At 40.9% G+C, this 13,607-nt stretch overlaps 1 protein-coding gene across 1 annotated transcript in view; it reads right to left on the reverse strand.

Annotated features, from left to right (window-relative positions):
• Window positions 1-393: 393 nt before the first annotated feature.
• The window catches only part of LOC147246301 (glutamate receptor ionotropic, NMDA 3B-like), a 79,023-nt gene continuing 65,809 nt past the window's right edge, over window positions 394-13,607 (reverse strand). The window contains exons 9-12 of the mRNA XM_086182818.1: window positions 8,896-9,047; window positions 7,562-7,726; window positions 5,147-5,214; window positions 394-3,176 (exon numbers count right to left, since the gene is read on the reverse strand). Of these exons, the coding sequence (XP_086038944.1) occupies window positions 2,198-3,176; window positions 5,147-5,214; window positions 7,562-7,726; window positions 8,896-9,047 (1,364 nt within the window). The 3' untranslated portion in view covers window positions 394-2,197. The remainder of the gene's footprint in view (window positions 3,177-5,146; window positions 5,215-7,561; window positions 7,727-8,895; window positions 9,048-13,607) is intronic.

Here is a 13,607-nt window from a genome sequence, read left to right on the forward strand (position 1 = left end):
CAAACCGGACTTGAAGCTGCTCTGTTTGTCTGGTTTGTGTTGCTGAAAAAACAAATTGAATCGTCGGAGCTCGTATGCATCAACTGCACATTGCACAAAGCTGAGAAGGTGTTTTGAGTGCGTTGATGAAATAGTTGACGTAACGACAGCGCACGTTTGCGGTGAAATTAGTGGAGTAATGTATTTGAAACTTGTTTGATGAGGCCTGAATTTATTTTCTGTGAGTCAGACATGACAAACGTTTGCATTATCCCGCAGTCAAAGCCCTCGGCGGGAACAACTTTCGTTTTTACACTCGAAATATTAGAGATGATGCGAGTAGATCAGTATATAAATGTTTATTTCAAAATATGAGAATGATATGATAAAATTTCAATAAATGCAGATACCGTTTGTATAAGGGGGTAAATTTAAAAGTCCAGTACCATAAACTCTTTCTCCTAAATAATAATATTCCTCATAGACACCATGGCATGTGAACACGACCACTTCACACCACAGCAAGGTTGGAAATGGGAAATCAATACCACCATAAAAGCCTAAACTTCATTACATCATGTCTCAGACTTTTGGAGCAATGAAATCGCCCAGCGTCCGTTTTCAAGACACTCGCACAAGATTGAGTATCACAATACGATTAGGCGACGTCTCACTGAATAGTGCTGGAGTGAATTCATAAAGGCCTTATCTCTGCACGTCCTCTTCTGCTGCAAGCGACATGTCAAAACACAGTTTACGTCCGCCACTTTTCCTTGAAAAGTACATTTCATCTTGAAATTGTTTATTTCAGTGATTTTGCAACAACACAAAACTTTAATCTTGAAGAGTTCATAGCTGTGGGAAGCAGGGATGCAGCTCCCTCTAGAGGTTAACTGAATGATACAACGCTATCAGCAGCTTGTCTGCTCCTTCGAATAAATGAGTGTATTTAAAAAATATATAGCATTTGGTAGAATGCAAAAATACTATGGTTTGTCTGAGCAGAAAATATAAAGTACCTGTTAAATTAACTGAAGCAAAAACAAGACACACACACACACACACACACACACACACACACACACACAAGAATATTCGAGCTGATGCTAATCTGCACTGAGTGAGTGACTTCTAATTTCTCGATCCAGTCACTGCGTGCACAGTTGTTGCCAGATGGTGGACAAATGTTTGGATGTGATTGGCGCAATGGGCTAATCTGATAATTAATGTTTGGATGGAAGAGTTTTTTTGTTGTTGTGTCTCCCCATTAACAAGATGTTGGACTGTTAAATTGTTATTTTATTACGTCTTGTTTCTCTTTGTTTTGCTCATGATGCCAGTTTGTCGAGGTGTAAGCACAGACAGAAATGCTTTCATGTTAATTAAAGCTAGCAGCTATGGGTTAGAGCAATATGTTTGGATCTAAAATGCTTTGAATCGATTCTATTGTGGACGGTAAAAGAAGCATTCTTTCATTACAACGTGAATTATAACGTAAAATCTGTCAAATCCTGCTTCCGCATCCCCCTGCCTCCGGAAACCCATGAAATCAGAGAGAAATGACCGTCACACAAGGCTTTTGCAGGACATTTTTTCAATTTTAAGACTTAATAGAAAAAGCATATGGTAGGATTCTGCTATGAAAATATGTGAAATAAAAATTTTTCACATATAAGGGATGTAGATACACAGTGCCAGCACAAATAGGCATTTCTTTTCTTTCAGGATTTGGTAACTACACACATTTCTGCCTTCTTTTATTATTCAAACTTTGGGGAAATTGTATCTTCAATTACATAAATATATATTGTATGTGTGTGATTCAACCTCTGCTGCTGATAATGTTCTCCTTCTTTTTGTTTGGCCAAGTTTGCTTTTCCTGTGCTCTTGCCACCATCACTCTATACGTGCTTGTAGGCCATTTTCATAGTTCGCATTGTTTTTAGAATTTGCCAGATTTTCCAAAGGTTAATTTCAAAAGTCGCTGATCTTGTACTTAAGATACTGAGAATTATTTTTCCTTTTTATTTCAAAAGATGCATTTTTTTAAAAAGGTATTTTAAAGCAAGTATGGCAACAATTCTGTGTTAAGCTGCAGTAATTAATGTAGTAAGTTAATTCATAAAATTATATTTCAGCAAGAGCCTCCCTAAACTATTCTGACGCCTTCTTCCCACGGCTATGTAACTCTGCGAACCTTCAGAACTCAGTAAGACAATCAAGTCCCACTGCTTACACTCGGTTGGTTGGCTTTTGTCCTCTCCAGAGCATTCAGAGCGCGTGATAGGTTAGCCTTCTGTCTGTCAAGGCTAGAAGAGTTCCGTGATTGGACGCTAATGTTTCCAGCACCCGGTTGGTTGACTTGACTTCGCTCCAAACTGGTGGAAGTGCGTGACTGGACAGTTCTCTCCTCTGTCAGAGTGTTAATGGCGCATAACTGGTTGGCTCTCCCTCTGTCCAAACTGTTGACTGTGTTTAACTGGCTGCTCCTCCCAAGCTTCAGAGTCCCCGGACCAGCTGATTGGTTAGCCCTCCCTGTTGGTTGATTATTCAAGGTTTGAAGTTGGCTGGTCCTGTCTCTCTCGAGGATTTTTGACTGAGAGGAGCTACTTTTGTCTGTGCTAATAGTTTGTATCCTCTGTCTGTCCTTCTCCTGCTCCAGACTGGTGTCCCTACACACAAGTCCGCTCCTCTCTCTCTCCAGGCTGCTCTGGATCTCTGCTCTCCTGGCCAGAGCTTCTCTCAGCTGGTTACGGAATGTCTCGATCTTCCCCTGCAGCTCCTGGAGCTCCCCTTCCCACAGGCTGGTCTGTGCGGCACTGCTTCCCAGAGGAGAGAGCACCAAACCAGTAGAAGCCAGAGCAGAGACGGGGCCCCCATTAGCATGAAGGCTGATCTGTGAAGGGGTGGTAAAATTCCCAAAGTTGCCCAGCCCCAACCCTCCCAGGCCGAGACCAGGTCGGCCGACCATCCCAGGCCGGCCACGCACTGAAGCGGTGTGTGTGCGCAGTCGGTAGCTGTGGAGGGTATCCAGGTCAAAGTGCACACGTTTCTCCTTGGGTTCATGGGACGGTGAGGAGGAGTTGCCAGTGTCTCCAGCTGTGGTGGAAGCAGGTAGCGATGTGGGAGGAGATACGGACGGAGGCTGATGCTGCTTCCTGTGGAGGGTGCAGTTCTCTGAGATACAAGAGGAGGGGCTAGTGAAAGAGAGGAAGATCACAGCAAAGGGCATATGTGCAGTGAGATATACGGTACAACAGAACAGTACAACAAGCAAACGGCAAAAACATACTTGCACACATACTTTTGTCACAAAAAGTCAGTGGTTTCACTACAAAAAAGTAGGAGATGTTTTCCACTGATGCAGGAGACGCTCTCATCAAGAGATGATGTCAACTCCTGAATGCGACGCGACACATCATCGCCCTACACACGCAATCATGTGACAAAGATTGTTGACAACACTCGTCTGTTGAATTACATCCGTTGGAAAGCCGAACTGCTGTTTTGTCACAATTTTAAAGAAAAGTTGCTATTGTTAACCGAAAGAATCACAAATAAAAAGAATCCCTGCGGGAACGATGAATGAAGTAGCGTACAACAGCCCGGGAACAAATCCTCCTCTCATGAAGTTCAGCTTTTACTGAGTCAGAAATAAAATAGTTGTTTTAAAGGCCATTTGGTGGCTGTAATTTTGAGGCTGTTGAACTGTTATACTGACAAGATCAAGATAAACTTTATCGTCCCCTGATGGAAAAGGTACAACTCAAAGCTATAATGGCATACATTACTATAATGACATCACACACACCTCCGAGATGACATTCACACACAGTCTAGTAGATCACACGTATAAGAATATGAGATGATGGACAATTTGGCCATCAGATTACTGCGCCTGCCATATACGATATTGCGTCAGATTTACGATCGCAATGATATCGCACAGAGGATAGGAAGTAATGATACACTTGGCTAAGATGAATTTAGCTCATTAAAAATGTAACAGAACAAATCATTTTGTACACTAATTAAAATACTCTATGACCACGAAAATCATAATTTTAATCAGACCTTATAAAACTAATCGAAAGGAAGATTTATTGCCAGGCCCGTGAATTCTATAGTTTCAATTTGTAAATACCAAATTAATCGCGACGTTTCTGTAAATAAGTGGCGCTGTCTTACAGATTAAAAAACATCAACCAGGTTAGAACAGCATTATTTTTTGCAAATTTAATGTTTCCTGAAACTTACGCAGTAGATTTTTTCACATGCAAGACTTAAACAACATCTGACGTGAGAAAACTCCTGAAACAACTTTGCCGTGTTAAAGCTGCAGCGTGGAGCATTTGTCTCCATCTTCTGGCAGTGACTGTTACTACAACAATTTCATCCATTTGGACTGATAATGATTGTAAAGCTGAGAAGATTTGCATGATGAAGTCATTTAGCTATGTTTTAGTTAGCAGAGGGGTAAAGCGTAAGGCTCCAGTTAGCATGCACCACCAATGGGGTGGATGCGCTTCAAGCTATAACGTTGTGGAGCGTCATCAAGGCCTTGTCAGTTAGAGAAACCGTTGACAAGCCTGCACTCAGTCGTGTTAACAATATCCCAACAAAGACGAGTAAATTCCAGGTTCCATTTGGATGGTGAGGAAGCGATGCTCAATCAGTACTAGAACTGTTCTGACGTCCGATTAGGTTCCACCTCATTTTAAATATCTAAACGGTAAAGTCTGCTCGTGAACGGTAATCTTATGGAGGAGGCGACCTGCTTCTACTCAAAGTTTATCTAGAGGAGACTTCAACAAGCAAACTAACCCAGTCACTGGGCTAATTTTGGTTTCATCAGTTAAATGTATTGCTAAGTACTTTTATTTGGTATATTGAAATGTGTATGAAATGATATGTATTGGTCCATTGTGTTTTACTATTCAGGAAATGTAGCCATTGAATAAGAGAGGACGGAATAAAAATTCAAACTGGTGGAATCTGAATTTATTAGTTTTTTTCAATTCATGCCACTCACATGCGGCAAAAAGGATAAAATCATTCAGCACCATTTCTGCCAGATATAAATGGTCAAACAAGTCTAAAAGGTATTGATGACATATTGACTGGCTGTGACATTTCATGCGCACAGGTTAGTGGGTGACATCATTACTTTTGGTCGAGGCCAGTCGGCTCCTTCCCTACGTCCTCATATGTTGTGTGGAGCGCTCGGTGGATTTTCTGAAAAAGAAGAGAAAATAAACAGCAGAATTACTGATAACTGATAATCAGCTTTGAAATAAATGAGCAGAGAGGATTTATTTGAATTTCTGAGTTGTTCTAGTTACGCAGAATATCCTTCTTTGCCAACTATTACTCATAAATCCTGCTGTGGGCCTTTTGAATAATTTATTCAAACGATTGTAATTTCTTTTCTGCTTAGTCGAGAGGTTGAGTTGCTTAAGCCCTTTCTAAAGTAGTCTTTGGCAAAAAAGGTGAAGACAATACTAATATTTGTAATTATATTGTGCTACAAGGACATCCAAATGAACAGGAGGTTTTTAATTGAGACTGGGATTATCTTGAGGGACTAACTCTGATGTCATTCCCTCAGATAGCTGTGCCGGGGATGTGATGAACGCTGGAGGCTGCCTGCGAGTGGTTGCCCTTTTTAGAAAGATTTCGCAGACAAATGGGAGCAGTCTTGATATTCACACTGCGAGTTCCATTATTCACTCCAAAAAAAACAAAACAAAAAAAAAAACCTAAAAAATGCCAGAGGCCCCCCATTTTGTTTTTCTTGAGTTTTATATAAATAAAAAAAAAAAGAAGAAAATATACATGACCTTTAAATCCCCAATTTTCAGTTCTGTTGTGTATCCTGTCATGCACAGTATTTCTCAGGCAGTCAAATTGGAGTAAACACACTTCTGCAGCTCTGGTTTACGCTTTATCTTCATTTTGAACCAAATCAATTTTCTTGAAAATGTTCCCGTGAAAAACATGTTTCATTGATGTTGCGTAGAAGAAAGAGTTATAGAAGAAAAGACATTAATAAAAAGAAGGTAAGGTTGGATGAATAATTCAAGGGAAAACAACACCACGAGCTGCCAGACAAGCTGCAATGTGCCTTGGCAAGGACTCTACACATCTGTATCTCTTTTGGAAGGATCTACGCCATTCTTCCAAAAATATTCCCTCTGGAGGGTGTCGTGATATCGGTTGTGGAGAACACTGTCAAACACAAAAATCTCTCACGGGTTTTTCAATGTGGTTGAGATCTGTTGACTGCAAAGCAAAGCAACATGATTCAAAACATTTTCATCCTCATCAACCCACTCAGTGATTCCTCTGTAGGACGACCGTGCGTGTCTACATCATCTCTTCAGGACTTGTCTTTAATTTATCAGCAGTCTGCATGTGTAAGAAGTCATAAATGTCTCTCTCTCTCTCTCTCTCTCTCTCTCTCTCTCTCTCTCTCTCTCTCTCTCTCTCTCTCTATATATATATATATATATATATATATATGTTTAAAGTTATTGCAAATTTGGACACATTTTCAGGCTGTTGTGATTAACACTTCATTGCACAATGGTATATATAATATAAGAGGGATATCTGCAGTCATTTTTCTGTTGACAAATCAGTGGCCCTTTTTTAGACTCGACTTTTTTTCTGGGTATAGTTACATTCATAACATATCATATCAAAAATATCAAAACGTCATATAAATATACTTTTTTTTTTCATTTCAATTTGACACACGTATCATTGTATCAGCGTAACTTGTAATGAGATTTGATCGAGGTGGTATGACTCCGCTCGCTCCCGTTATTTGGCATTCGCAGGTTTACCTGCAAAAGATGTGTGGAATTTAAGACGAAAATGAGAATAGAATGGATAAGATAATTTTAGAATACATTTAATGAACAAGAATTTACTGATGTCAAACATCAAACGGGTTTACTGTGCAGAAATACTTATTTCAGATTTTCTTGTGTGACCTTCTGATGTATGACACTTTTCTACCAGTAGAGGGTATAAGTTACCTTCAAGAAAACAATGAACTCAAGGGAGCGAGGAGCGTCTCACATACGGTCATGCTCACGTATGCTGCTGTGTGTGAGTCTGTGTGTGTGAGTCTGTGTGTGTGTGTGTGTGTGTGTGTGCATGTACACCTGCGGCCAATGAACAGATTGCAAACCCAGTTTGAGCAGCATCTATATGAGTGCTTGTGAAAGTGCAAGTACAAGACTCCTAAAGCACTGTGCTTCTTTGTGCATGTGTGTGTGTGTGTGTGTGTGTGTGAACACATTTTTAACGACCAAAAAAAAGGACATTTTTGTCAAGTTAGGACATTTTTACTATTCTCCATAACTGCAAATGGCTGTTTGAAGGTCAAGACATGGCTTTAGGGTCGGAGTTAAACCTAGGTTATGGTTAGGTCATGGTTAGGTTTGGGTCAGGTTTAGTTGCATTAGATAAGTTTAGAGGTTACTTTTAGGGTAAAGGGGCAAGGGAATGCATTGTGTCATTCAAGGTCCTCACAAAGATATGATTATAAGGGTGTGCGTTTGTCTTTACTCACCTGGCTGGTGTGCATCCAATACTGCAGTGTGTGTCGGCGGCGGAGGCGAGGGATGACCAGATGATAGAAGGTGTGTTCACCTGCCAAGGTCAGCAAGGCTCCGCCCACTCCCATACACAGCAGCACAAACAGACCAGAAAAATGTTGGATCCCCATCTGCAGAGTCTAGGGAGGTGGCATCATCAACACACACACACACACACACACACACACACACACACACACACACACACACACACACACACACACACACACATGCAAAGGAAGAGAGAGGGAGGTGTCAGGAGAGTACCTCAGTTTGGTATAGAGACTTAGCCAAAAAAAACAGCCTGATGATTTTTATTGACATAACTTCCATTTGGTCCACTTTTTGTTAAATGTGTAATTGACTGAATTTGCCTGTTCAAGCCAGTGAGACATGCCAGGAATAAAGCATGTGAGGCAGGGGTGAGAAGAAGAAAAAGTTAGTGGAATTTTCTAGTTAAAAGAAAATATAATGATTTATAAAGAGCGATGTGTTCCCATGTGTTTCGTTCACATCTCAAGTTGACAAAATGTCAATCTCTTCTGAGAGTTTCATGGGCCTGAAGGAGCTGGAAGAAGAAGCAGCTTCTCCAGTGCTCTATTATCATGTTTCCTCCACCCAGCTCATTTCTACGCTGCTTCTGATGGTAATTAGCCCCATGCTGACTCAACATATTCATCAGCCTACTCTGACCTCCTTTTGCTCCCAATCCAGAGGGCAAAATGACACTAAATCCCACATTGTTTGAAAGTAGGCTTCAAATAGGAGGACTAACTTCCTGATACGGGGTGAAGTTTAGGTTTTCATTTCACTGGAGAAAGCTCTGACTGTGTAATTGTGTTTGTTGCTTTAATATCCCCCAACTTTGAAGTGGAATTTAAAAGGGATGGCCAAAGGGAGTGTACTAGCTTCTCCATTCACAAACAACAGATATAGCAGACAGTTTACTCCGTCAAGAGGTTTCTAGTTTTTTAAAGTATAAAAAAGCAGAGGGACGAGAGTACTTTTCCATTGCACACAGTGGATAACACAAGTATTGACACCCAGACAGTATGTGCTGGTAACTCTGGTTAAGGTCTGTAAATAGGCCTGAGTTTGTGTGATTGTACGTCTCTGCTTGTGTGTTTGTGTGTGTGTGTGTGTGTGTGTGTGTGTGTGTCTGTCAGTGTGTGTGTATAAAGCTGGCAGGCAATCCTGTCTGCGTCCCAGAGGGAGACTCGTTTATTGAAGTGCCGCAGCAGAAGTCTTTGCTTTACACACAATACACGTACACAATACATGAACACTCCCTCTCCCTCCAATGACTTACCTCAGTGACTGCAAAGACTCGCTTCCCGCAGGGCACAACCTTATACCATTTGTCATGTAGCATGTCCATGAAGCCGTCTGACTTGTAACGACTGACAAACTCTGACACATTGCGGGTTAAAGGAGAACCCTGTGGCAGACCGATGCCATAGCCTGGAAGAGAGAACAGAAAGCTCTAAATGTATACATGATGGTTAACTGAGCCCAGAGTTACAGCCTGGAAAGGAGGTGATGGTCTCCTGCGGTGTTCTTGTGTAGGAAGCCATCTGTAGGAAGCAAAAGGGCAGATGCCCCCTAGAAAAAGTAATTTTATGTGGTTACAGGACTTCAACAGGAATTCTAATCAGCCACTTTTTAGCAATTGTGTACAAAGTGTGCAAATATATTATCACGGCTTCTCTGAACAGGTATTTGCATAGGTAAACAAATTTGCAGAAGCTGCTGGGGGCATCCCCTGTGGCGCTGAATAAATATTGGATCAAATTCTCATATCGAGTTGTGTCTTCCCTACTTTGTCAAATTGTAGCTGTTATTCGAGAGGCTTTTCACTGCTGTTGGACTGCAGGAAAATCTTAATGTAAGGATTGCACAAATAGTTCAAGATAGCAAATATGATAGATCAGCAGGTCATGACTTACATGACGTGATCTAGTAAATCAGGGATCGAGAGTATGACTTCCCTGAAGGATTTCTGAGGAATGTTACAATAAACCCTACATGACACTTCATAGGCCAGTTATCAATCTTTAATTAGTCCTTTTACGACAAGTACTTGGAGTAAAAAAAATAAAAATCCTGGTCGTACTAATGAGGAACCGTCCGATGCTGTAGACTTTTTTGTCACCGTACTTTCAGATTCCATTAAAATCATAATCATTAGGATTAATTAGCCCTCTCCTGGCATAGCCTCATCACTGGAGCTGTCAGTATTAAAAGCGTCATCATAGACAACGTCATGCTCACTTCACACTCATCCCCTCTGGTTACAACAAAGGCCAAAGAAAGGCCAGATTCTCTCGATTGTGAACAGGAGCTCGATAGCGGTGTATCCACGTTGTTGTTGAAAATGTTCCTCTGATTATTGCTGGACTGTTGCTATTTGTTGCAATTTGCTTGTAGTGTCTCCTGACAGGACCTTTTTTTTTTTTGTTTTTTGTTTTTGGTGTTGTTGTTGTCTCGAGATTTATGTATTTTATTTCATCTCTTCTTTGCCTTTCCCCAACAATTTTCTCTAAATTGCATACGGCCAGTTCAGCCTAGCAAGCTGAGTTTTACCAGGAGGGTGTAGCGTGTGGGAGGATCGCACCAACAAATTTGTTTTTGGCTGTTCAGATTCAAATCCAGATACAGTTTGTATATTCTCTAAATCTAATTTGGCCTGTGAGTCCGAACAAAGCCTTACAGGACGCTCCTTTTACTCCACCACTCAACTGGTGGTTGCTGCTTACTTGCAAAGTGACGATTACTTTCTAAACATTGGAACTGTGCAATTAAGAGTTCAAATCTGCCGACGTGAAAGGATTTTTTTTTCTTTAGCTTCAAAGACATTTTAATTCAGTCTGTAATGCAACTCATTATTATAGTCCATTAAATTTAACTGCACTTGATTTGTAGACCTTGTTTCACCATCACTTGATTTGTAGTGCTTTAGGCGTTCTTATTTCCCTCTTGGTAAAAGGTACAATACTGCAAGAAAATATACAGTGGTTGCAGCGATAAAATTATAGAACAATTCTCATTAAGAAATGGATGTAAGTACTCTATTCCAACACTGTACGAAAGTTGCATCTTGTTGTATCATTATACAACTTTACATCCAGGGAGGCATTTTTGGCTGCCGTGCCCAGATGTCAAACTGCATCTGTTTTGCATTACAGCACACATTTCTGCAGGTGCAAACTGAGGGAAATCTGTCCATCTGCTTTGAATCAAAAGACCCTCTCAGAAATACATTGCTACTCAAGACTACCTGGGGTTTGTTTGTGTCATTTCATCTGTTCAACAGTCGAAGACAAAACCATGCCAGCGGTGTTTTTCTACGTGCGTCTCCGTGAGATTGTCCCGGAAGTGCCAGCTGTTGGTGTGTGTGCTGAAGATGTCAAGGTGTGTGAGGTTATGAACTCAAATGGGGAGAGTGGCAAAGGTTTACGCAACTGTCACACTCTACTTCCTACATGAAAAAACTACGCTTCCTTCCGTCCTTCACCTCTCCTCTCCCTTCCAACTCACCCCTCCTCTTCCCCTGTCCGAGGATATTTCTCTCCCACCATAGCCGCCAGTCCATTCTTCATTTAGTCCACTCCTTATCTCTGTCATCCCTTCACTTTCGTTCCATTTCTGCTTCACTCCATTCTACTTTTTTTTTTAATCTCTTAGCTTTTCTCCGGAGCCCATTCCTTTGTCTCTGGATGTCTCCCTCTCTTTCCTTTTTTATTTTTTCTAGATGACAGAAAGCATTCTGCTGTCATCAGCCTCCATCGCCATTTCTTTAACGCACTCTGTCAAAAAGTGAAATACAAGTGGGCAGCCTCTTGTCATTTGTTTTGATCTAATCCCTCAGACATTCAGATATTCCCTCACAGGCTTCAAGTCCCAAAGCTGTCATTCAACACCAACCCACACACCTTTTCACGTCGACAAACCACAGCATAACTAGTTTTGATTAAAAAAAACAAAAAAACTCTGTATAAATCTTGCAATCTTATTAAAAATGGCAGAGGATAAACTTTAGCTGAATATCTTCTTATCCCTTAAAACAATTAAATGGGAATCTATGAAATCCGACTTTCTCTATTAGGTTTCTGTGCGGTTTACACAAAACACTACCAAATAGTCAATGCTATTATCTTTGCCTTTGATTTTAAGTTAATTAAGTTTTGATCTATGTGTTTTTCTTTTGTCCTTTATCTGCTCATTTACAGCTACAGGATTTTGTGCAAGATGTTAAAGCCTATCTATCCACCTATGAGCTCACTAAGACATTTTTTTTTTCTGAGTCACTTCCTGGTGAGTAAAATGCAGAAAAGGATAGCCATATGCTTGTAGCCTTAAGCTAATGGAGACTGACTGCTTTAGCAAACTGCCCATAAAAATGTTTAAAAACTCTTGAACGCATTGTCCGGTACATTTACATCTTATCAATCCAGATGTATGTGCATTAATACATAAACGTTTTGATTTAAAATAAAAATAATGAATAGGAAAACATCTATCTATCTATCTATCTATCTATCTATCTATCTATCTATCTATCTATCTATCTATCTATCTATCTGTCTATCTATCTATCTATCTATCTATCTATCTATCTATCTATCTATCTATCATTTTGAATCTTTAGCACGCTAACACACAAAACTGAGGCAGTGAGTAAACACTGTGATCATGATTAGCATGTTATATTCAGCCCACTGCACCACCATTAGCATGGACTCTGATATGTGTCCTTGTCATGTCTGTCAACATTAACTCCGCCTATATAAACATAACAGCAGTATGTAATCAAGGCAGCTGATTGATTGTTCATTTAAGGCATTGAATATCACACTGGTTACATTTATAAATCTCTGTCTGAAACCAAGAAGGAAATGCAAAAACAAATTAAGTCCGGTAGCTCAATCAATGCCTCAATCAATGCTAATTATGGGATGAGATGGAAGTCATAATGAGATTCTGCACATCTGCTTGGATGTTACTAATTCATGTAGCTTTTACTGAAAAATGTGTACAATTATGTGCAATTTAGATGAGATATTTATCCACTTCACTATGACATTATCTTTTTTTATACATATTTTCCCATTTTTTTGACGGCACATTCTGTGAGAATCAGGCAGAATTATGCCCTCATTTGCACACATACAAACGCAGACAAGCATAAGCAGGGGCGTTGGTATGTCACTCTCGGCTGACACGAGCTGCCTGATCAACAGTAGGCTCACCCTGTCAACAAAATCTTCTGGCAGCCTCGTTTTGATCTTCAGACGTGCCTTGTCCTGCTTGACTGAGCTTGTGTGGACCACTTTGCACAAACACACACACACACACACACACGCAGTGAGTGTCTGCACGTTCAGTGGCAATATTATTAATGGGCTGTGTCTAGGCTGTCGTAAACATCTCGCAATAGCACTCAGTGGAAACAAGACGCACAGCAACACCCTGGCATCTCTCTCCACTTAAGTAAGATTTCAGCCGAGCACCTTGCCTGCAGTGACTTCAACAGACGTTTCCTTCGGTATCTCCTGACCACAAACCTATAAATCCTGCCTGCATCCTCAGATGGCCTGAACCGCTCTTCCTCTTTTCCTTCCCTCCATCATGTCTCTCTCTCTTTCTGTTATCCCCCCTTCTCCCCCCCTCCTTCACTCTCTCTGCTTGGGGTGAAGGTTTGTCTTGATTAGGGGACTCTGTTGGCTGGCTCTTTTATCACTCGCTGTGCAGAGAGGCGCAAACTGGCAGTGGGCAAATGAAAGCCCTCTATCTCCCTGTGCTCAACTCCCACCTCCCCCCTTTACCTTCCTCACTGGACCTCCCTCTTTTTACCTTTATTGTTCTTGCTCATGTTTTCTTTTTCATCGAATCTCACATTCTGTTTTTCCTCCCGGGTTGTCCCCCTTCTCGCATTTCCAGTCTAAGGCAATTCCTGCTTTCTTTCTGTATCATTCAGACTTACTGGCTTAGTCACTCACTCTACATACCAAAGAGGAGCTC

The sequence above is a fragment of the Aulostomus chinensis genome, chromosome 17 (assembly GCF_037954235.1).
Source record: "Aulostomus chinensis isolate RoL2024-O1b breed Wild chromosome 17, RoL_Achi_v1.0, whole genome shotgun sequence".
NCBI lineage: Eukaryota > Metazoa > Chordata > Actinopteri > Syngnathiformes > Aulostomidae > Aulostomus > Aulostomus chinensis.